The sequence below is a fragment of the Choloepus didactylus genome, chromosome 21, assembly GCF_015220235.1.
Source record: "Choloepus didactylus isolate mChoDid1 chromosome 21, mChoDid1.pri, whole genome shotgun sequence".
Lineage (NCBI taxonomy): Eukaryota > Metazoa > Chordata > Mammalia > Pilosa > Megalonychidae > Choloepus > Choloepus didactylus.
The window spans coordinates 5959243-5983545 of NC_051327.1; the positions used below are offsets into that span (position 1 = coordinate 5959243).

At 41.9% G+C, this 24303-nt stretch overlaps 2 protein-coding genes across 15 annotated transcripts in view; one reads left to right on the forward strand and one right to left on the reverse strand.

Moving 5' to 3' along the window:
• The window catches only part of DCUN1D3 (defective in cullin neddylation 1 domain containing 3), a 40280-nt gene extending 27658 nt beyond the window's left edge, over nt 1-12622 (forward strand). For both annotated transcript variants that reach the window (XM_037814676.1, XM_037814675.1), the window contains exons 2-3: nt 9759-10294; nt 11828-12622. In XM_037814676.1, the coding sequence (XP_037670604.1) occupies nt 9864-10294; nt 11828-12311 (915 nt within the window). In that variant the 5' untranslated portion in view covers nt 9759-9863 and the 3' untranslated portion in view covers nt 12312-12622. The remainder of the gene's footprint in view (nt 1-9758; nt 10295-11827) is intronic.
• REXO5 (RNA exonuclease 5) overlaps nt 2453-24303 on the reverse strand; it is a 68671-nt gene continuing 46820 nt past the window's right edge. For 4 of the 13 annotated variants that reach the window (XM_037814655.1, XM_037814659.1, XM_037814658.1 and 1 more), the window contains 2 exons: nt 21649-21723; nt 15881-20249 (listed from right to left, as the gene is read on the reverse strand). In XM_037814655.1, the coding sequence (XP_037670583.1) occupies nt 20165-20249; nt 21649-21723 (160 nt within the window). In that variant the 3' untranslated portion in view covers nt 15881-20164. Of the gene's footprint in view, nt 4041-13190; nt 13389-15880; nt 20250-20291; nt 21724-24303 lie in introns of those variants that run through there. The other 9 variants (XR_005213616.1, XM_037814657.1, XR_005213615.1 and 6 more) reach the window with 8 other exon arrangements.

Below are 24303 nucleotides of genomic sequence, written 5' to 3' on the forward strand. Positions count from 1 at the left end.
GTTCTACAGTTGAATTGCTGTTCTTCTTTAAGCATTTTATGAGAGAAGATTTTTATGAGAAAAGAGTTCACTGGAAAAGTTTGCAAAATAGGATGTACAATACAACCCCAGTTTTGTTTAAAAGTTACATGTGCATAATTTATATATGTATGTATTTATGTGTATATTCATATGTGCTTGCAGAAAAGACTAGGTGGCTTTTTTTTTTTTTTAATCTATATGCTTCTTTGTATTTTCTAAGCCCCACAGAATAAATATATAATATTTTTGGGTTTGGCAGCAGGAAGGAAAGCCTTAATGGCTTCATTATTTCTCTGACCAGTTTGATGATGTGGTTGAAAACCAGCAGTTATTTTATTATACAGGTCTTTTCTCTGCCCCTCTTCCTCTTCCCTTCTACTTTGCATTAGCAGTCAGCCTCCATCATGGGCCTCTAGGAAAAAACTGATAAATGGTCTTAATGGATTTGGATTTTTTTAAAAAAGTATTAGTGAGCATTAGAAGATTGATTAGTTACCAAGTGATGAACCTGAGGCCTACTTAAAGGAAATACGGTTCTAGAAACCACATCTATACATTTGTGGTCACTCAGGTGCCTGTTGAAGACATTTGGATGCAGTCATTTATCATCTTTATATTGGGTTCCTTCCTCGTCTTTTGACTCCATTTCACAATTCCCTTTCTTGCCTTCCCTTGTACTTAGATGCAAAAACATAATCTCATCTCCAGTTATATTTATATATATTTTACATTATATATTTTATATATATTGTATATATACTGTATATGTATTTTATGTCTTTCAGTCAGTCACTGACTAGTGAATTCCTCAAAGGTGACTGAAAAATGAAGAGTTGAAGTGGTAATTGGATGTTTGAACACTGATCAGCTACAATCAGGGAAATCTCTAAGGTGGCTGGTATCCATATGCTAACTGGAAGCAGGGAATTAGTGGAATTTTAGTGCCTAATCAGAGGTTTTGCCTTCATTGGGGTCTAATAAGGCTCTATCCTAAAAGGAAAAAAAGACGCTGTAAGCATAAGATCAGAAATGAAGAGTGTTAGGGGCATGGCATTTTGATTTTGGTATCATGGAGCACAAATCCAAGACAATGCTCTGGTTTTGAACAGAAGTAATTTTTTTAATGCAATTTTATTGAGATACACTCACACACCATATAATCCATCCAAAGTATACAATCAGTGGCTCACAGTACATTATAGTTATGCATTCATTGCCACAATCCATTTTCAATACTCCAAAATAAAGAAAAAAAATATTTACAAAAGGGAAAAAAAAAGACAACCTAAACAGTTCCATACCCCTTTATCCCCCCATTATTTCTGTATTTTTATCATTTTATTACTCATCTGCCCATACACTGGTTAAAGGGAGTGTCAGTCACCAGGTCTCCACTATCACACAGTCACATGATAAAAGTTATATAGTTTTACAGTAATCAATAGTCAAGTCTTCTGGATTACTATTCAACAGATTCAGGTATTTCCTTCTAGCTATTCTAATACACTAGAAGCTAAAAAAGGAATATATATATAATGCATAAGAATAACCTCCAGATTGACCTCTTGACTATTTGAGATCTCTCAGCCATTGAAGCTTTATTTTGTTTCATTTCTTTTCCCCCTTTTGGCCAAGACGGCATTCTCAGTCTCACGATGCCAGTGTCAGGCTCATCCCTGGGAGTCCTGTCCCTTGTTGCGAGGGAGACTTACACCCCCTGGGAGTCAAGTCCGATGTAGTGGGGGAGGGTGGTGAGTTTATTTGCATAGTTGTCTGAGAGAAGGAGGTCACATCTGAGCAACAAAAGAGGTTCTCTGGGGGTGACTCTTAGGAATAATTATAAGTAGGCTTAGCTTCTCCTTTGCTAGAATAAGTTTCATAAGGGCAAGCCCCAAGATCAAGGGCTTGACTTACTAAATTGGGATTCCCTAATGCTTGTGGGAATATCAGGCGGCCGCAGGTGAGGAAGTTTAATATTTTCTCATTCTCCCCTAGTCCCTCAAGGGGACTTTGCAAATACTTTATTATTTTCTGTCCAAAGTACTCTGGGGTGCAATGGGGTATCATGATAACCTGTACAGAATAACAAGATCTCATTCCCCATTCTAGGGTCCATGCAACTAAGTCATTTAAATAGACTGTGACCATATAGGTTATATTAGAAAGTGTGTTACAGAGAATATAAATTCTGTACTACATAAACGTCACCTAAATAACAGTCAAAACTCAGGAATGGAGGTGACTGCTGTAAGACCTTACAATCTATGAATCTTCACAGCAAGTCTCATTGAACACTCTGCTCTCCTGCATCATTGATTGCCCAATCTCTGTCCATATTCTATCCCCTGGTACCTATGCTTTCAAATTCAATTCTCAGCATTTGCTCATTATAGTAATTTTATATTAGTGAGGCCTTACAATATTTGTCCTTTTGTTTTTGGCTTATTTCACTCAACATAATGTCCTCGAGGCTCACTCACCTAGTTGCATGCTTCATGACTTCATTCCTTTTTGCAGCTGTTCAGTATTCTGTTGTGTGTATATACCACAGTACACCCTTCCTGAACTGAAGTAATTTACAAAGCTGGTGCACAAACAAAAAGAAGGGCTCATCTAGAAATCTGGTGCCCCTAATGATGCCCTGCTTGCCTTAAATAGGGAGTCAGACTCGCCGAGATCATTAGTGATGGTAAAAAATATTTCATGTGAGGGTCAGTAAAAAGATACAGACCTTTTTTGGTGATTCATGTGAGATTAAACATGTAGCTCTGAAATCTGGAGACCAAAAATGCTTCATTATTTGGTATTTGGAAACTCCTTGGCACGTGTTTGTGTTGGCTTGGTAGTATTTGTTCAAGCCAGCCAACACTGGCTAGAGTCCTCAGGCCTCAACCAGATATATATTCTTTTTAGTGTATTTGAAGTAAGTGCACTTTCACAAGAAAAAGAAAATTACTTTGTGCTAAGCTGGCTGGTCTTAGTCATGTGACCTCATATTCTTTTACAGAAATATAACCAGTTGGTTTATTTTCTTTTTTTAAAAATTTACCCTTTCTCCTTCTCTGCCTTCCTCCCTTCCTTTTGCCCTTCCTTCATCCCTCTTTTCTTTTGCACTTCGGGGGTTGGTTGAGGTATAAAGTCATGTGTTCCTACCCAACACTACTGGAGCTGCTGTCTTAGTTTACCACTGCAGTACATTTTCGGACAAAAAGTCTTTTTACAAGCATGAAAGTAGAAGCAGACAGGACTTGTTTGCTTTGGCAGAGGGAACAGTGTTCCCTCACAAGTAGGTCTGGGCAAGACCTAATTTCAAAGGTGATCTTTAAGTCCCAAGTTCCAAGTGACAGCAATGACTCTGCATTTAAAATACTCCCTCAATCTTTCCTCCTTGTTATTTTTGCACATTAACTTTCTAGGAAGTGGTTTACAAATGGATGTCACCTATTTTCTGTCTTTTTCTCAAGTCATTCCAAGTGTGGCTGCCAGGTGGAATAAGGGTCTCTTCTGGTCTTTCTTTTGACAGTCCTTGGGGGAATGCTTTCTCCTGGTACAGCTGCTTCAGACCCTGGCAGTTGGAGAAAATCATGGACCCATGTTCTCTGGCCTTTGGGTATCTGGCATAGATAGTGAGAAATAAAAAGATGCACCCAACTAATTCTACAAACTGTTGAGATGAGAGTTGAAAAGATAAGTTTCTTTTTGCTAATATGTAGAAACACCAATACCTGTCAGTAGTGTTCTAGCTACTGAATAGACTCTAGATTGGAACAGAATGGAGAGGTGGATCGGATTGGTTCCTTCTCTTAAGGAAGCCTCAGAGCAGATCTCAAGTCCTTGCTGATACTGTTTTCTGGTGCCAGCATTTGCCTCCTGTTCTTTGGCTCCTCATTACCTTGGTGACAGGCTCCTGTCAGCAGCCAGCATAGCATTCCTCTGAGCAGGCTTCCTGACCCAACCAGCGGCCCCATGAGCCATCTTGCTCTGGTCTGTTTTCCATATGTCAGGGCCTATTGCTGACCCTGTAGAGATCAAATAAGGTGATTAGGGAGAGGGAAGACAGCAAAAACATTATCTGCCATCCTTTGTTTGGATTGGAATAGCTTTGCTTTCTCCTTTCAGACTTATTTTATTTTTCCTTGGCTCTTATAGGTTTGGGCAAGGAAGTGGGTGTTAGCCTTATGCAGTTCATTTATGGAGGCAAAAGCCTGTCCTCAGAGGGTTCCAAATTGAGAACTTCAGCCTATTTGGATGCCAAAAAGATGAAAGTAGGCCCAGAATATTAGAGGTTGGAAGGACTAGTCCAGACCCCTCACTCTAATATTGGGGTCACCAAAACTCAGAGAGGCTAAGTGACTTTGTTCAAGGACGCAAACATAGCTTAGGGAGATCCTGGACCAAAACCAGAGGTCTCCTGGGAATTTAATGTTCGTATCAGCTCAGGACTTCTGGAGTTCACTTGGGTGTTGTTAATGTATGTGTTGTTCTTGGGCCATCGTTGTCCCCTTAGGGAAGGGGTATATCCTGGCACGGCATAGCACAGAACATTAGTGGGACCATTGAGGTAAAGTAGAGAATTTACAATCAGGCTGCCTGGGTTTGACTCTCTTCTCCTTCATGTATTGCCTGTGTGACCTCAGGCCAAATCCCTTAACCTCCATGAAGTTTCCCTGTCTCTGAAATCAAGATTATGCTATCTCCCTCATGGGGTGGTAGTGGCTTAAATACAGCAACTCATGTAAAGCTCTTAGCACAGTGCTAGGACAGACTATGTAAACATTCAGTAAATGTAGGTAATTATTTTTTAAATAATGCTATTATATATATTTTTAAGTCGCCTCTAGACTGGGCCAACCATATTGGCCCTTTCCCTCTTTCCTTCCATTTATACCTCTAGCCATTTATGGGCCAGAACAAGCCCTACCTTTTCCATGACACCTTCCCTGGCATGGACTTTGGAAACTGACAGATCTGATTTTATTTCCCAGTCCTACTGCTTAAAAGTTAAAACTCATTTTCTTTATCTGTAAAATCTATGACAACCTCTTTCCCAGGGCTGTTGTGAGGTGTGATGGTGATAATGCATGTGAAGCATGGAGCCCCATCTCCCTAAACACTGGTTCCTTTTCCTCACTCCCTCTGCCTTTCTTTCCAATACCCTCAGTTCACACTTCTTTCGCTTTTGCCTATGCCCAGTTACAAAGTCATTGTGTGGCTTTGCCCTCGTGGGAGTTCTGTTCCAGAAGAGGCAGTTCTCTCTTAGCAGTAGATAGTAAGCCCCTAGAGGGCAGGACTTCCCTTTAGGGAGCAGCTTCCTGATCTCTCTTGGGAGCTAGAGGATCCACAGGGATGGACTGACCCCAGCCTCCGGGATTGCCCTCTGGGCCCAGCAGTGCCTGCTTGAGGCCTCGGGCCAGGCCAGTAGCCAAGCCCATTCCTGGAAATAGCAGCCAGGGCTGGCACAGGGGAGGAGGGAATCTGGAGGCTAATGTGGAGGGAAGGAAGATACAGAGGAATGTAGAAGCTGTTGGGAGCCAAGATTGAGGGAGAAAAGCTAGAGGCTGATCCAGGTCCAGCATAAGACTGAGTAGGGCTGAGCAGAGTTGCTGTCTTCTATCTTTCAGGTAAACACCCAAAGCTATAACTGCTTAGAAGTAGGTCCTGGGTTTGTGGTGCTTTTTTTTCTTTATTCTTCCTGCCTTTCCTTTTCCCCTACTCCTCCTTATCTTTGGCTCCATTCAGCCCATTTAAATTAGGAAGAAGGGCAGAGTGACTTGTGAGAACAAGAGAGCTGCTGCATACCTGAATTGCCAAGGCAGAGCTGAACTGGTTGCTGAAAGGAGCAGTGTTCTGGGAGAAGGGAGACTTGTTTCTGTCACTGACTTTGCAATAATAGTAACAGCTAAAATAAAGTCTAACACTTATTGAATGCTTTTTGTGAGCCAAGTATTGAGCAGAGCATTTTACATAGATTAATTCATTTTATCTACCCAGCAGTCTTTTGACATACAGATGCCATCATCACCCCCATTTTAAAGTTAGATGCTGATGGTCACGATTCAACTCCAGGCATGTCTGATCCCAGGGATCTTCCTCTTAATTACTGTGCTGTTGGTTTCTCCCTTCCTAGACAGGCTCCTTAACCTAGTTGTGCTTCCATTTCTTTTCCTATAAAATGGGGGTAATTATTTCACAGAGGTACATTTATATATAGCTATTATGGCATACTAACAAATACAAAGCGATGTTCATTAATAATGATGCTTTATTACTGATGAAAAATTTGGCTCACAGATGCCCAGGTCTTGCAGAGGCTGTGCACTGCAGAGTGGTGGTAGTGATGGGTAGGAGGCCCGACTGGGAAGGCAGTTCCATTAAATGGAGGAAAAACAAGTAGCAAGCCAGAAAATCCTGTATTTTGTGACCCCACAGAGCTAAGACAAAGCCTTGAAAGTTTGGAAGGGCCTGAAAACCTGCCCCAGATCACAGACAGGAAGTGGCCAGCAGTTTAAAGTCTGTCCATAGAGTTTTATCCAGGATCAGTCACAAGGAAGTCCAGGCCTGCAGATAGTCTGGTACCCAGGGTGGTCAACACAGTGGTGCAGTTGAGCAGGGTCAGCGTTTTGGTTCAATTGTCTGGTTTATTTTTGAGCAGGAGAGGATCCCCAGCTAAGGGTTAAGGTGGGGGTAGGAAGTGGGGAAGTGGAGGCCTGGAGCCCATTGTTCATACAGGCCAACAGCTAGGGCTTCCAACGGGCTGCTAATAATAACAAAACCTATCATAGCGAGTGTTTTCTGTAAGTTGAGCAACGTATGTGGGGTATCCTTTATATGCATTGCCTGGCAGAATCCTCACAACACCTCAAGGAGACAGGTATCATTTTACAGATTGAAGAGATTCAGGTTTTGATCATTAAATGTCTTGCTCAGGGTCAGACAAGTAGCCAGTGGCAGAGTTGGGATTTGCCTTCAGAGCTGGAGTTGTTAGACATTCTGATGGTCTGAAAGATCGCAGACCTCTGGGATTGGGGCAGGTGGGCTGGCCTTGGAGTTGGGGGCACCCTTCTTGAGAACTAGGCACAGACTTGCTGCTCTGAGCAAGCTGTGGGGTCACTCCTGAGCTCACCCCTCTGCAGGCGTACCCTGGGTGCTCTGCCGTCAATGGCCTAATAGTCTAGTCTAGCATATGGTCTTTTGAGTCAGACATACCCTGGTTCTGTTAGTTATGTAATCTTGGGCAATTTACTTTACCCTGAGCCTCAGTTTCCTTGTCTTTAAATGGGGTTTTAATAGTACCTACCTTATGGTGTTGTGGTGTGAGGATTTATGAGTTAAGATCCAAAAAAGTACACAGCTTAGTGCCTGGCACCCTGTCAAGTGCTCAAAAATTGATAACTATTATTAGCAATTGGCCAGCAGTCAGTGGAGTGGGTCCAGAGAAACTTTCAATTTGAAACACTTGAAGTGCTGCCAGCCTGGGACACAGGGCTCAGCACTACCATTGAGCCTGGCAACAGTGCTAGAATCCAAAGTATTTTCCCAGAGAAAGGGGCCATCCTCATCAGACTGCAGTTATTTTCTTCTGGATTGAGACCACCACATGCTTAGCTGGAATGGGGCCATTTGAAAGATGGGGCCAGAAGGGGAGGAAGGGATCCTTCTGACACCTGCTGATTGAACATCTGTCTAAATGGATCTTACTCTCCTTTTTTCATCTGCTGGGCCTTCAGGTTTCAGCTGGTTCTGCTGTCAGGTTCTCAAAGATGCTCTTACATGGAGGGCCTGTCGGGTAAATGGGATTAGGGCCTTTCTGGAGGAGGGAGTCCCATCTGTTCTGTCCCTACCTGCAGGCCTTGGTGCCAGGATTTGCAGGAAGCGAGTGTAATGCCGCATCTGTCTGGTGGGTGGGGGCAAGTGGCCTGAGGTAGGTAGGTCAGATGGAGGCCTGGAAAAATCCTCTTATCTCTCTGGGTATCCTGGCATCCTCCACGGCGGGAGCTGAGCAGCAAACCCTGAGTGTGCTTGGGAGTTAGAGCTGCCAGTCTGTGAACATGTGGGGTTTGTGGAAGTTTGGGCCTTTTGTTTCTTTCAGCACTCTGGTCTTTAGAAACACAAATCTGGAAACCAGAACCTCCACATGGTATAGATCTGCTTGTTTTGAAATAATTCAGCTAGAACAGTTGTTTCCCTTGTATAATGGTCTTCCAAGAAATAACCCCTTGCCTTTAAAAATTTTAATAGGTTATGCTTATTGCTATTAGCTGTACTCTTAAAACAAAAAAAAGACTTCTTACTTGGGTCCACATTAAAACACCCATATAAGGGTTTCAGTGTATTTTGAAACTGCAAGTCTTTGGAGGGCAAGTATAGGCATGTCTTTTTGTCATTTATTCTCTTTGAGGGTGGAGAATGGGACACACCCCGATAAGAACAGTTTCCAGTAATGACAGGAATGATTCTGGTCTTCATTTTAAACTTGTACATTCAAAGCTTACCATTAGAATTCTTTTTGAAGTTAACCTTGATTTTATCCAGGCGCTATTTGGAGGAGGTAGCTAAGTTTTTTAGGTAAAGCGTAGAACTTCCACCTTTCGTGATAAACCACCCTTCTACTCCACTGCTAGTCCCCTAAGGGCTTTTAATTTGGATCATGAAAGCCCACAAAAGCTCCGTAGAGCCAGGAAGCATGGGAATGACTTTGATTTGGTTTGGAGTCTGCTTTTCCTACTGTACTTCTCCTGGACCCTGGTCCATATTTTATCATAATTTCAGTGGCTGCAATTATAGCAGCTTGTAAATTTTATAATTAAGTACTAAATTGTAAATGCATCTTCCAGTGGACTAGTTGAAGGTAGGAATTAAGAGTCCCTAATAGATAGTCTAAGAGAAACTATCCCACCCTGGCCTCAGAAATTTCTAGTCATTCTTTAAAAAATACTTTTTAATTATGTAAGTGTAAACCACCATGAAGTGTTTGTTATGTATTATTTGAGCCTTTTCTTTTTCACCTAGCAGTTACCTACCATTAGAGATTCCATTTGGAGACCTGGATACTTGGTTTGGCATATAGGCTTTGGTGGATGGGTGGGGACAGGCCCCTTCACCTACTGTGCAGTGTAGGACCCGAAGGGAATTTGGAGAAACCAGAGACACCTTTCACATTGTTTGGTTGGCCTCTACTTGTAGTCTCAATAGTGCAAATCCTTCACCTCATCTTTTTAAAGACCGTTATGAGACCATATAGCTTCTTAGTTATGGCCAACCCCTCTCCCTATTCACCCTCCTTAAAAAATCTGGGAATGTTGACATTAGGGACTGGGGGATGCACATTTTATTTGCTCCTTCTGGCTTAACTCAGGTCCACATAACTTTCTTATGTGATGGCAGGTTGGCAAGACAGATTTCCTCTGGAATATTTCTTGCAAAACTGTAGTCTTCCTTGAGGCATTCTGCATATGAATCAACCTCTTTGTAACCTACGTTACTTTAAGAATTTTAGGAATTTCCCTTATTAGTTTTCCATGTGTGCCCTAGCCACTGGAAGAACTGCATTTCCTAGGTAAAGGTCTAGAGCCTGGTGTATAAGGGCGGTGGTATGATGGTCAGGGACTTGGGGATCTCCCTTGGTTCATTGCTGACTCACAAAAATGGACGATGCACCAATGGGCAGTCCCTGGAGGGGTAATGTCCATACCATGTCTCCACTGTCCAGAGGTGACTGCACTCTGATTTCCCTCCAGGTTGCCTGGCTCCTCTGGCTGATGGCATGTTGAGGCACATGGGCCAGGGGCAGCGAGGGCATCCAGTCCAGAGGGGGCCACTCTAGAGGCCGGGCCACCAGCACCATGGGCCAGTGCGTCACCAAATGCAAGAATCCCTCATCGACTCTGGGCAGCAAGAATGGAGACCGTGACCCCAGCAGCAAGTCACACAGTAGGCGGGGAGCAGGCCACCGAGAGGAACAGGCGCTAGCCTGTGGCAAGCCAGGTGGGGATATTCTGGTCAATGGGACCAAGAAGTCAGAGACTGCCACTGAGGTCTGCCAGCTGCCAACATCCTCGGGAGATGCTGGGAGGGAGCCCAAATCCAATGCCGAGGAGTCTTCCTTGCAGAGGTTGGAAGAACTGTTCAGGCGCTACAAGGATGAGCGGGAGGATGCAATTTTGGAGGAAGGCATGGAGCGCTTTTGCAATGACCTATGTGTTGACCCTGCGGAATTTCGAGTGCTGCTTCTGGCTTGGAAGTTCCAGGCTGCTACCATGTGCAAATTCACCAGGTTAGTCACAAATATTTCATTTTGCCAAGTGAGCAGAGTTGGAAGGAGAGCACCACTAGGTAGTGGTGCCCAGCTGGGAGAGAACTGGGTTGGATTCATAGGGATTTGGTAAGTCTTGTCTTTTTTTCTCTGACCAGTTTCTCCAAAACTTAAGTTTTCTGAGCTGTTGAGGTTCTCATTCAGAGAACCTGCCCCAACTACTAGGAGTTAAAATATATATAAACACCTAGCCATTGAATATTGCAGATAATACTGAATAGGAATCTGGGGGTAAGGCCTAGGCGTTTGTATTTTGCTAAAGCTTCATATCTGATTTTGATGGGTACCCCACATTTGTTCTCACAGAATAAAGCCCGTGCCTAATTTGTAGGTCAAGTTTCAGGCATATCATGATCCACTCTCACAGCACTACCAGGCAGCCTCTGGGTAACTGGGCATCAGCCATCTTTGTCTGAAGTAAAATGAGGAATAATCCAGGGTGAGCACTATTGCTGGGCTGCTGCCCAGCCCCTGTTGTTTCAGAGCTTCTTTTTGTTTCATTCCCTGACATTTACCTCCCTCCATCAGTTTTTACTGTGCACTTATTGTGTGCCAGGTGCCATGAGTGCCATTATCACGAGTGCCTCTGGTGTTGGTACCTGTGAAGCCATTTTTCCTTTTGCATTTGCTAGTCCTTAGCACACCACCCTCATCCAGGACAACTGGCCCCAGTTACTGAGCAGTAGAGGTCCACATCGCCATGGCCATGTGTCCTGAGGAGGTTGGTTGTGGGGGAGGGAGGACAGGATTCCTCCAAGGTGTGATTTGCCAAGCACTAGGTGATGAGTGAAAGAACTGACTTTGAGACCTAGCCTCAAAGCTGTAGTGTAGGTTCCCCAGGGTAGGGTACCCTCCAAGCCTCATCCCCCCTGTGTAATGAGCAGCGTGACAGCAGAAAGTGTTAATAGTATTCAACATACATACATACATAGTGGTTTGTTTGTTTGTTTGTTTTTAAATAACAGAGAACTGTGGTCACTGGTGACAGATTTACCCAGCCAGGTTCATCCAGAATCTTTGGCTCCATAAAACTCCTTCAGCAGTCACCAAAAATACAATAAAAACAAACAACGGGTCAAGAATCAAAAGGGAAACCAGAAGACTTCCCCATCTGGGGGGAGCAGGAGCCTGTAGCTTAATCACTACTGAAGAATGGGGACATGGAGCCCGAAGCAGGAAACTTGAGTTTAGCCCCAGCTCTGGAAGGATGGTTGAGTAAATGAATGAACCATTATTGCCACCTACCAGGTGCTGCGTACTGTTGAAAGACTTAGTGTTAATTTGTTTAGTCCTCTCCAAAATACTATGAAGTGAGCTTTTAGTTTTGCCATTTGACAGATAAGGAAACAGGACTAATTAATGGAGAAGCTAGAATTCAAATCTAAGCCGACCAGCTCCCAAACCAGACTCTTGAGCACTGTATACATTGCCTCTTAGTAAATGGTATCAGTTATAATCCTTACTAACCATGCCCCATCCTTCTTCCTGTTGCAGGAAGGAGTTTTTTGATGGCTGCAAAGCAATAAGTGCAGACAGCATTGATGGGATCTGTGCACGGTTCCCTAGCCTCTTAATGGAAGCCAAACAAGAGGATAAATTCAAAGATCTCTACCGGTTTACATTTCAGTTTGGCCTGGACTCCGAAGAGGGGCAGCGGTCACTGCATCGGGAAATAGCCATTGCCCTGTGGAAACTAGTCTTTACCCAGAACAATCCTCCAGTGTTGGACCAGTGGCTAAACTTCTTAACAGAGAACCCCTCGGGGATCAAGGGCATCTCCCGGGACACTTGGAACATGTTCCTTAACTTCACTCAGGTGATCGGCCCCGACCTCAGCAATTACAGTGAAGACGAGGCCTGGCCAAGTCTCTTCGATACCTTTGTGGAGTGGGAAATGGAGCGAAGGAAAAGAGAAGGAGAAGGGAGAGGTGTGCTCAGCTCAGGGCCCGAGGGCTTGTGTCCCGAGGAGCAGACTTAGTGGCTCCCCTCCAGGAGCAGCAGCAAGGATCTGCCCGCTGCCCTGCAGCCAACTGAGGAAATGAACTTTTTGGGAATTACTGAAGATCCGGATATTTTCTACTTTACACCTTTCTCTGCCTTGTATCTGAAAGGGCTCTAAAATGCTGTATCATGTTTTAGGCACTTTCTTCATTTTTTGGTTATTTTGGTTATTTCTTTTTTGGGGGGGTCCCCCAAAATATTTGAACCTGGCTACATGTTGTGTATCTTTTTTTGAAGCCTTCAGATAGAATAAGCCTGCCATTTCTTGCACAAATTCAATTTTTTTTTTGTGGGGGAGGGCATAGAGAAGGGGGGGGATGGGATGGTTAAGTTGAATTAACATTACAAAATGATACAGTGCCAGATCTCAGTTTTGCATATTCTGTTTTTCAGGGCAGGTCTGTACTGTGTGTAGTGCTGTTTACATGGTTGAATTTAGGTTGTAATAATTATTTTTAAAGATTTACACAGAGTTGAATAGCAGTGTTAACTGTTAACCACATTGCATTAATTCCCAGACGATTTGAAGCTCTTGGAGAGCTGAGGCCAGCTGAGAGCACTTGTAGTCTGGTGACAACCCTCTTTTAAGCTAATTTATGCGAGACCCTTATTTCCCCCTCACTTCTTGCTCTTTCCTTCTTTGACCTATTGCATTTCATGTTGAGTTTATCCATCAACATGCTGCACCTGTCAGTCAAGTGAGCAGGTTTTTTAAAAAAACACATTGTACTGAGAACCACTTAAGCATTGAATGCAGAGAAAGCAGTGCTACCTCAGTTTTGCTGGAAGTAGACTTCTTTGATAGTTTTCTTTCTTTGATGAAGTTTCTGTATTTTCATGTTGTAAGTGGAAATACTTTTTTTTTTTTTTTTTTTTTGTCTTGGAGCCAAAGTTTCTGTTCTTGGTGGTTGGAAAAAGTGAGTGTGCCAGCCGGCCAACTTGAAGGAAAACTGTGGTATGGAGCTCTGCTTGAATTATTAATTTTTTTTTTCTTCTTTGTGAATCATCAGCTTACTTGTCTGGCAAGTGCAGAAGCCTGGGGCTGGCCTGAACTCTGCCAAACAAATATAGAAGTGTATTTAATAGTTAAACGTTGTGCCCTTTTCCTTCTTGCTGCACCCACGTTGTCACTTAACCCCCAGGAGTTATTTATTATCTTTTTTGTTAACGTCAGGCTCATTTGGGGTAATGTGATGACAGTTTAGGTTTACACAATTCTCCTTCCCCACCCCCAAGTATGTATATATACATATATAAAATAGGTATATATTTTACCTATATAAAATATATATATATACACATATATGCATCTATATTCTTTGGTTTGTGTTTTTTGTTTGTTTTGTTTTTTTGCCTGCTAAAACTGGCCATAAAGAGAAAACTGCCTTCAATATATATAAAGTTTAAGAAGAGTGCCAGGGAACATCACAATGAAGGAGGCTTTGGAATCTGAATTTGGACCATTTTCACTAAAGATGAATTTTTTAGCCCTTTGCTCACAAGGAGGAGGGTCCAGTGCCCCAAATTCCTCCACATACACACTTGCTCTGTAAGGCCAGCTTTGACCAAACTGCCACACAGGGATTAAACTGACTCTGATCCTACCTGTTTTCAGTAGAGGGTCCTGTTATTTTTCCATTTAAGAAAATGTCCTTAAAAACCTGTACTGGAAGGGCGGGTGGCAGGAACTTGTACAGTTCAGCTTCCAAAAACTTTGGAACAGATTGAAAAGGGAATCTTTTAAATAAAAACTTATAAAAATATTTATACTCTCGAAGTAATGAGAGTTTGTCTGTCAAACGTTTGGAGTTTTATCTCCTAACTGCCCCCCCCCCCCCATATATTTCTCAGCCTGGGTAGGAACTGTTCATTTTGAGTTCTTTTTTTGTATTCTTATGGCGTTGGGCTCCCATCTTTACAAAGATGATTTAAGAAGTTTCTGCAGTCAGTGTTTCTCTAAAGTTGACGTAGAGAATGTACTTGGAATTTGATTTCCAAAAAAAAAACAAATAAAATAAAATAAAAAAAAAAACCTTCCCCAGCCTATTAAGAGGGCATTCCATGCATTAGGTTTACTATATGCTAAGTGAATTTTGTTTTAATTAACTATTTAGTTTTTTTTTAAATCTCCCCAAAGGAGCCATTAAGTTTTTTTTTTAATTTATTTTGAATGATCCATGTGTCACAAAGATGCAAATGAGAAGCCAGAAAAGGGAGTCAGGGAAGGACCTACTGTTCCTTTCAGTGTTGAGTCCCTGGTGTTCAGCAAGGAATTCAAGTAGTAGCTCTGAGCCAATGCTTGACTTTTTTCAGGACCATGGGAAATGCAGTTTTTCTGCAGAGGGATCCAAGGTGAGGTGTGTAGGGTTTGCAGTTAAACTTCTGCCAAATGAAAAGTCCCTTTTCCTCTAACCTAGAAATAGGTTTATTGCTTTGTGAGCAGTACTTCTTTGGAAGAGGCCAAATGCATGCCCATCAGGTAAGCCTGTGCAGCCTTCCCTTTAATGATGTAATACCAGGGTAGTGTGGAGGGGCAGGATGTGGATGCCATTTTAAGTCAGCAACATCTGAGGGTGACAGCAACACTGAATTAAGTGTTTTGGGAAACTGCTTGTTTTTTGGCAAATGGCTGTTGGTGAGCTTTTGTGGTGTTTCTTTAGCAGTTTATTGGGAAGCTGGTTTGAGGTAAAACATTGCTTCACTGAATTGTTCCTTTCTACTTCCCTGCCAAATTTGAATGTATTTGTTTTAATCCCACCTCCTATGATGACACTTTGCTCTTCTTCAGGTGGTTGCCTCAGCAGCTCTTCCCTCATACTTCCAGATATGCCTGCATATGAATTGGGTCCAAGATCTTGTACCAACCCTTCTGATGAGGAAGAAAAATCTAGAGCTGGGTAAAGATCCAAATTTCAGCTAAGTAGGCTCAGGGAGATCCCATTGAGAATGTTCAGGGAGTGTTTTCAATATTAAGCTACCCCAAGGAAGGTGCAATCTGGTCTCTGAACTGTACTGATCTAGGGGCTAGTGTCAAAATTCAGTTCTGGGTGCTGGAGGCTACGACCCACAGTCAATTTTGATGGCCTTAAGTACAATGCCAAATTGTAGCAAGCACTGGTGGGAAGTTACTGGGATAAGGACTCCTCTTAAGTGTTTAAAACCCGAAACAGTTCTGTATTAGGACTGTGTTTGGTTTGCATAGTTAGGTCTTCAGTGCAGGAAGCCCAAAGGTAGACCCAATTATAAGGTAAGGGCTGGAAGGAAGCTGATGCTGCTATTTTGCATGTTTTTGTTTTTTTTCCCCCTTAGTTGCCTGCTTTGCCAATTTTCCTATCTCTGTTATATTTGGTTAGTGATGACTTGAACATTTGGTAACTGACAAAGGTCTTCCTTAGGGAAGTCCAGCAGCATCTTGTTTAAATGGCTGAAAGGACAATGATGACTTTATACTGTTTATGTGTGTTAATTGGAACTCATTTGAGGACCTGCCATATTGACCCTCCTCTTATTCCACAATCTGTTCTCTAAGTCATAAAGAGGGTATTCCCACCCTTCTTCAGCTGTAGTTACACCAAATGTCCAGTTTAACGTACACTTACTATGTTTCAGTGAGGATCAGTTTATTTTTCCCTTTTTGAAAGAAGAAAGTTGACATTTGAGCACTCATTGCAGAAGCTAAGATGGTCTTGAGTAGATTTGAGTAACCATCAGGGTCTGCTTCTGATTCAGGTGCTGGGGCATCACGTCCTTATTCCTCTTCTTGAAAACCAAGTCCTCACTCACAGATAACCTAATTCTCCCATCAACTTGCCCTACCCACCACTTGCAACACAAATCTTGGATACTGCCAAAGGAAGCCATTCAGCAGCTGCTGTTTCTATCCTCCCCAGCACATACACTAATTTGCTTTGGGAGAAGTGTCTTCCCTCTGACCCTGGTCCCTAGCCTCCTGTGATTAGTCTGTGATTAATTGCTCTGACCTGTTGCACTAATGAATATAATTCTAGGTCTCAAAGGGGAATTTGAAGCAATAGGCAAAGGGGGCTTGGATGAATGGATCCTACAGATTACCCTGCCTTAATCCGCTGAGGTGATGAGTCCACTGCTCACGTGACCCTCCACCTTTGTGGATCCCTCTTGGTTTGTGACAAGTGTGTCCATTTCTTGAGGTTGTACAAACTTTGTTGACAAAAGTCAATACTTTTGTTTGTATTCTCTGCATTGTTGCACTCTCCAAATGGCCCCTTGAATATTTTTATTAACTTGTTACACACATTTTTGTCTTTGATGTCTACCTTATTTTGATGTTTTTTTATTTGGAAGGTTATCTGCTGTTGGATTTAATAAATTTGTTTACTTGACTGTTGACATTTCTGCAAAAGAAGCAGTGACTTTATTCCTGGGTGAGATTTATGCACCTCTGACCATCTTGGATAGTCATTCTTATGCTTTGGAAAATATTCCAGACTCCAAACATGGGTTTTCATCACCAAGGTTAATGGGATTGCCTTTGGGGTCCTAGTACGTCTAGGCAAAGAGCAACAAGTTCTCACAGGGCCAGTGCCTAAGTTATTCTTACCTAAGCAATTGATGTGGATTTCCATGAGGAATAAAAATTGAATTTGAGCATTGTTAAATGGATAGTTCCTAGATCTTTCAGGTTGGCGGTGCTTAAGGCAAAAGATTGATGAGCTGAACCTGGTATTGGGACTGTCAAATGCCACTGCTGTGTGACCTTTGGCAAGTAAGTGAACCTGAGTTTCCTTTTACTCATTTCTAATATTAAGAGAATGTTTCTTCCATCCAAGAGTGTTAGAATTTAAAAGAAAGTCTTTACAAAGCACCTAAGACACAGAAGTGCTCAATCATTACTCTTAAGATTCTCCAAAAAGATGTCAGGTGAGTAAAGCAGGGGTTCCAGAGAATGGGAGAAGGGGTTGGCATGGTTACCAGTGAGCTTTCACAAGTTACTGCCCTTCTTGGAGGGTCTGTGTCAAATGGTAGTGGGGGATGCATGGTTGGGAAGGATGGACTCCACGTTCCCTGATGGCTCCATCTGGCTCTTACATTCTGGAAGTCTGATTATGGTAGACCATTTATGACGCTTAGCTTCCTTCCACTGCATGTTCTGTCTAGTCATTGTAAGAAAGCTACTGACTGACCATCTTACTCATTGGCATCTTCTAAAAATACAACAGTGGTGGAATTAGATGTGATTTGATTTTTCATTTCAGTTGGAAAGCACTTAGGAGTCATAGGGGTATCCTCACTCTAGTTAGGAAGAGGTTTTTGAGTTCTTCAGTGAATTGGAATTTTTTCTTTTCCCTTCCTTATGCCAAGAGCAGCATCAGATGGGGGCTGGAAGGAAATCTAGGCATTGACTTTTTCTTACTTAAAAAGTGTACCCCCAAAACATATACTCCAATTTGCTCTTGGTCTAGTGTCCATTGTTTGACCACTGTGAGCTACCAAGCCTGGTCAGGGCCTCGCAAAAAAGTTTGAGGAATGACAAAGTGGAGGATACTGATTTTTGTAGAGCCCAGGGCTATTCAAAGCATGTCACAGTGCTAAATGCATTATTTACACCTTAAACCCAATTTTAAATTAGATGAGGGAGGGGCAAGCAACTTCACACAATTATCAGTAGAGCTTAACTGATGTGGAGCTGGCTTTTATTAGAAAGAAAGTGCTGAGGGTCTAGAGGACCGTGAAAGAGTCACTAGCACTGGCTGCTTCTTACCTTTCAAACCCAGTTGCCAGAAGCACATGGCTGGCTGGTACTGGAAGTCACCCTCCACTGTGGGTTCCTACCTATGTCCAAAAGGGTTGGGTTGCTTAGGAAGGAGAGGCAAGGAATCCTGGCTAACCTCTACATTACCCTTCCTTTTCTTTGACTTCTGAGAATGCCCAGTGCTAAGAAAGCCATAAGGCTTCTACTTGGGTTAACCTTCCTATGCAATGTTATGGCCTTGATTCAGTCATTTGCTTTAGGGATGCTAGTGGAACATGGCAGCAATATATCAGCAGATTAAAGAAGAATAAACTTCTAAAACTTAGATAAAATAAAATAGGCACACTAGAAACGCTTGCAGTAATTGTTGACACTATACATAATCCATAAGGAACACTGAAAAATTCAGTATGGAAAAATACTTAAGCTTCCCAATTGAAAATGGGCAAAGGATAAGGACAACACAACTCACTGAAGAAAAATAACTAAACAGTTGGCCAAAAAAGCTTTTGGATAAAAAGTTGAATGCCAATCTAAAGGGCATTCAAATAAATAGAAATTAAATCTAGAATGAAAATCTTAGCCTACTGAATTGGCAAAGATTTGAAACAAATTTATGCTAACAGTAAAAAACGTTTTGGAGTTAAAAAGCCTTTAGTATTCACGCCTTTTCACCCAATAATTTAACTTCTAGGAATTTTTCCTAAAGTAGTATTACCTGGCAAAGATGTATGTGCAAGGCTACAATTGGCAGAACCATTTGGGAGCAACTTTAATGTGAACAATAGGGGATTGTTTTAGACATTATGGCCCATCACCATATTGGAATATTATGCAGCTATTAAAAACTTACGGAGGAAGTTCAACAGACGATTTTAAAACATTGGCAGTCACTGACTCTGGGTGTTGGGAATAGATGTGATTTTTTTCTGGATATTTCAAATTTCCATTAATGAGCTTTTATAATAGGAAAAAGATTATTTACAAAAAGGAGGACAAAAGGAAATGAAAACCAACTTGGCTGAGGGCCTGAATTAACCCCTGCATGTGGGGAGAGGCCAGGAAATGGTAGTAAATGCATTACAACCCTAAGCCAAGTATAATATTAAAAACCATGGGATCCCCCCTCCCACCCCTGAAAAAGGAGACGCTGCTTCTCCAGCAGCTGCCTTGGCAGCCTAAAAGGGTGTGGGAGGAAAAATGCACAAACGCACTTATGAATGGAATGCGTGTTTTGCAAGAGGCCAACTTGGCAGTTTTGGCTTCCAAAAGGTGGGAGCATCCGCCGAAAGAACAGAGTGTGCAGACTGAAGCCTCAGAGGCCTTTTGGTCCAGGGCCCAATCTCTGCAAACTTCTGAGGGTGAGGGTCCATGGGGAAACCTCCATCCCCACCAATCCAGGAGAAGGAACTGGCCTTGCCTATTACCCCAACAGCAAGGGGAAAGCTCTTGGCACAGAGAGCCTAATCTGCCTGTGATCCTGCATTTGGAAGATGACTCAGTAAAATTATTTATTGAACTCAATCTAGGCTTTCTCTAATCTTCATAGCTTTATGAAATAGGTACTTAATCTTTCCATTTTCAAGGTGAGAAAATTGAGGCTCACTTTATACATGCACAGCCTAGTATTCTGTCATTTTCCATAAACTAGTTCTTTGAATTCTCAAAATAATCCTCAAAAATAGGTATTTTCTCATTTTATAAAGCTGAGGAAATGGACTAAATGAAGCTGACTTGCCCTAGAATACCCAGGAGCAGAGCTGAAGTTCCAATCCAGTACTGTGTATCCAAAGGCAGGTACTTACTCTACAATGTCTCATAAGAGATGAACAGTGGGCAAGCTCCCAAAGTTTTGGAGCTCAGCGAGAGTGGGAAGATATCCAGCAACACTGTTGGTTTCAAGCTGCTCCATGGAAAACTGAGAATTGGAAAGATGGGTCTTGGTAGGAACTGCCATAGGCCAAAGGTTAAACAGTGAAGTGTAACTGACAAAGTCCCAGGACAGCTCTCCTGTCAACACAGAAGAGCTGGCTTTATTCGGGTCCTAGCAGGTGAGGTTGGCAGTATACCTGGGGAACTTTCCTTCTCAGGAGGGGGCTTCAAGTTGCAGATCCCAAATTAAGCTTTTCAGTTCTGGCTCCTGGTTCCCAACTTCGACATAGTAAGGCCAGGTCTTGGAGAAAGCTATATTTAAAGGATTAAACACTGCCTCAGATGCCCAGCTTGAGAGTTAATTTTTTTTCCTGATTATATAAGCAATATATGTTGAATGATTAAAAGAAAAAAAATTCCTACCCCCACAAAGTATTTGGTTAAAAACTAACTTGTCAATCCCACTAGTCAGAGATAAATACTATTAATATTTTGGCATATAGCCCTATAGGTTTTTTTCCAAGCCTACACATAATTTTGTTTTTTTCTCTACAAACAGGGTTCAAATAATACTATTCTGTAACCCTCTCCTCTCTTCATACAGCACACAATATAGCCAACATTTCAGGACTATTATGTATACAGTACTATGAATGCATAATCTTGTTTATCTTCAGGACAATCCTATTTAAGTAATTTATTGATGTTCACACAATAAGTAGGAAAGCTGGGATTCAAAGCAGGCCAGTCTGGGTCCAGAGCTCTACTGCCTTTGGCAGATCTCTGGTAGAAATTTACATAATATACAAACAGTTTTTAAAAATGGGTACCTAGAATTTCATTTTAATACACCTGTGATAACTCCTTCATACATGTTTGAGTGAAACTATCACTTTTGATAATGTTTTATAAGTAGAATTATGGGATCAGTATATAGAGACATTTAAAAGGTTTTTCGCTATGCCAGATTAGTTCATCTTTTCTAGAGGGCAGCCACTACCTCTACCCAGTTTTGGAATTAGTTTGCTTGCACCTCACATAGAATGTTACCAGTTTGAGAGTTGAATAAAAATCAGAATTTGAAGCATCCAGTTTTAAGGGGAAGCTCTGGTGATGGGGACACTGCAGCCTCATTTTGAAGGGAAAAAGGCATCCTAAGGGTGGAATTGAAAATGGGTTTCCAATGTTGGTAGAAAGTTGAAAGACCCTTCCATTGTCTTCTATTTGGTGGACCTGTCAGATTTCTAGTTCAGTCTGTTTTTTCCCTTTAATTTTATAAAAGCTATCAGTGAGAAAACAGTCTGCTTTGCAGATATTACAACTTCGAAAAATTACATAATGGCAAGGTTTTCTCCACAGAAGTCACTCCTCCCAGTTTCCTCATCTATAATATGCCATTTTTAGTAGGATTGCTACATGGAATGAGCACCTGCTACAGCACCTGTGTACATAAATCCCCTGACCCAAAGAAAGTAAACTGGTTTCCTTCCCTCACCCTCTTGCAAGATGAGGAATGCTTGAATTTTAGGCATTTATTGAAAATGTGTACATGCTATCTAAATGAACTAGATTCCTTAGTGTGGACACCAAGTTTGCATAAGAGCTGTCTGTTGGATGGAGAGGCCTGGCAGACTCTGGAGAGGCTACAGCTAGACTATTCTATGCCATTGCATGTGAGGGATAAGAAATGGCACATGGAAAGTGGACTCACGACGATGTATTTGGGGTGCTTTCCTCTTCATCTTTTATTCCCATCAGCCCCAGGCCAGAAAGTGATCCATGAGTGCTGCAACAAATGAGGAATGAAGATAGATTTTTATCCACAGGTTTGAATAAATGGTTATAAACTCCTAGTTAGAGGAGGTAAGTTTTTTCAGGTATATGTATGTGGCATGGGATGGAAGGAGGGCAGGTAGATGGTTTATAGGATCAGTGGAAATAATACTGCCTAGAGACCTAGATGCAAATTCTAGTTTCACCATTTAAAAAAAAATGAGGCAAATCACATCTCAACTAAGAGCAAATGATCTCAACGGAACCTCAAGTTTCTTCAACTATAAAACTATAGAATATTTGTATTTCTACCTCACAGGGTTTTTGTGAGGATTACATAATACGTAACATATGCTGAGCACTTACTACATGCCAGGCACTGTTTTTAGTACTTCATATATGTTTAAGTACTTCATGTATTGCTTCATTTATTCCTCAAAATAACCCATTGATGTAGGTAACAATTCTCTCCATTTTTCAAATAATGAAAACAGGCTCAGAGACATTATATAACTTGCACAAGTCATAAAACTGCTGACAAAATGAATTTCAATAATGGCAATCTGTCATCAGAGTTCTTGTAAATTTCTCTAAGACTTTGTGTTTTTATTCATTTTACTTAAATACTCTGTAGCACCTACTGTGTGTCAGGTATTGTTCAAAATACCTTACAAAACATTAACATTTAATAATGTAAAACACCTGGCACAGCGCTTAGAAATCAGGAGGCATTCAATACATATTAGTTCCCTGCAACTTGGTGATGAATATTCATGGAGTTGAGTTAGATAAGAAGGCTGAGGACCTTGCCAAGGCAAAACAAGCAGAAATGAGCAAAGACAAACACAGAATCTTGCCACCTGATTTCTGAACTTAAGCTAACAAGTACTAGCCTTTTTGGATATGGTGGACTGGAGCTTTGAAGTCCTAGAGAGCACTTTGGAGTCACATCAGGGTTCAAATCCTGACTGTGCATTTTAAAAGCTGTGTGAGCCTAGGCAAGTTGTTTAATCTGAATCTTTTTCACCAGCTGTTAAATGGGGATTCTAATAATTTCAACCAAAAACACATATAAAAGCATTTGGCACAATATCTGACACTAAGGTTTGATAAATGATAGCAAGTACTAATATCTTCCAGTATTTCAGCAGGTACCAGAAATGTAAGGATTATTTAAGAGGCCTCCAGCATGAGGAAACCTTCTAATCTCTTTGTTCTCCTTTTCCCTGAACTACTTGGTTTACCAAGGATATCTGCTGGTATAGAGACAGCTGCATAGATAAGGCTCAGAGAAGTAGTCACACAGCAGGCTTACTTGGTTTGCAAAAATGGATACTCCTGCTTCTGGGTGTGATCAACATGGGTGCATAAGACCATGTGAATGTTAAGAGAGTAACATCAGGCTTCCTCGTTGCAGGATTTGTTGCTTCCAGGAGATCTTGTTCTCCTGACTTGTCAAACCTGTCTGAGGACGACCCTTTACCTCAGTCAGAGCCTATAAGCCTTGATGCCCCCTGACCCCAACACTCCCCTAGCCCACCCTCCTTGTGGACCACTGAAACTGTAGCACACCCCAGCCAATTTTGGAAGGAGAAAGCTTTGGGCCACCTGACTTGGTTTACCTACACAATAGGGAACTGCATCTAGGTATTCTACCTGGGAACGTGAAGACCCAGTCCTCTAGCCTAGCCTGGGCTTCCACACACTGGCCCTAAGGAGCTGTGTAAGCCAATGCACTTAACCAAAAAGCTTTCCTGGCAACTTTTGGTCACTTTTAACCTCCTGCTGTTAGCCTACCCACAGTGGGTTTAAAGGATTTCAGACTAAGATTTTTTTTTTACAATGCAAACACCTAACACTTATTTCTGCTTTTCAGAGACAGCAATTCTCTTAAGACCTGAGATGCATATTACAAAGATTTCATGATAGGAAATGAATTCCTGATCCAGGCCTCAAGGCCTGAGATGTTCATTTTCTGCCATCTCGATCTTGGGCCTGGGAAAAAATCCTAGAATATCAGAATTGTAGGAGTTTTAAAAAATAATACCATACAATCGTTTTCAAACTTTGCTCAAAAATCTTATTGCTCTCCTTCCCTCTCAGTCTCCCAGTACACACATACATTCAATTATCTACCCACTCACTCATATCCACAACTGCTCATTTTTGTTTTGGGATTTAACATCAGTTTTTCATTAAATAAAGGGTATAAAAGCCAAAAGGGTTTGAAAATTACTGATTTACTCCAAATCCCTCATTTAACCAAAGGGAAATTGAGACCCATAGTGGGAAGGTGGCCTGGCTACTTGTCACAGAGTAGATAAGTGATAGAGCTGGGAGGGGACCCAGAGTCCTGCTCCAATATTCTCAGCTTAGAAGCAGCCGCAACTGGCCCTTAAAAGTAAACAGGAGGCACGAGTGGAGAGGGCAGGGAAGTCAGGAACATGTTCCTGGTATGTGGGGAGAGTAGGCCCTCGTCATACCTAAGCATGGGCCTTGTCCTAGGACTTTCTTGACCATTTTTACTCAAGTGAGGTTAGGCAGCTACTTCTTGCCCAAAGAGGGTGCAGGACCTAAGACCTCTGGCTTTAAA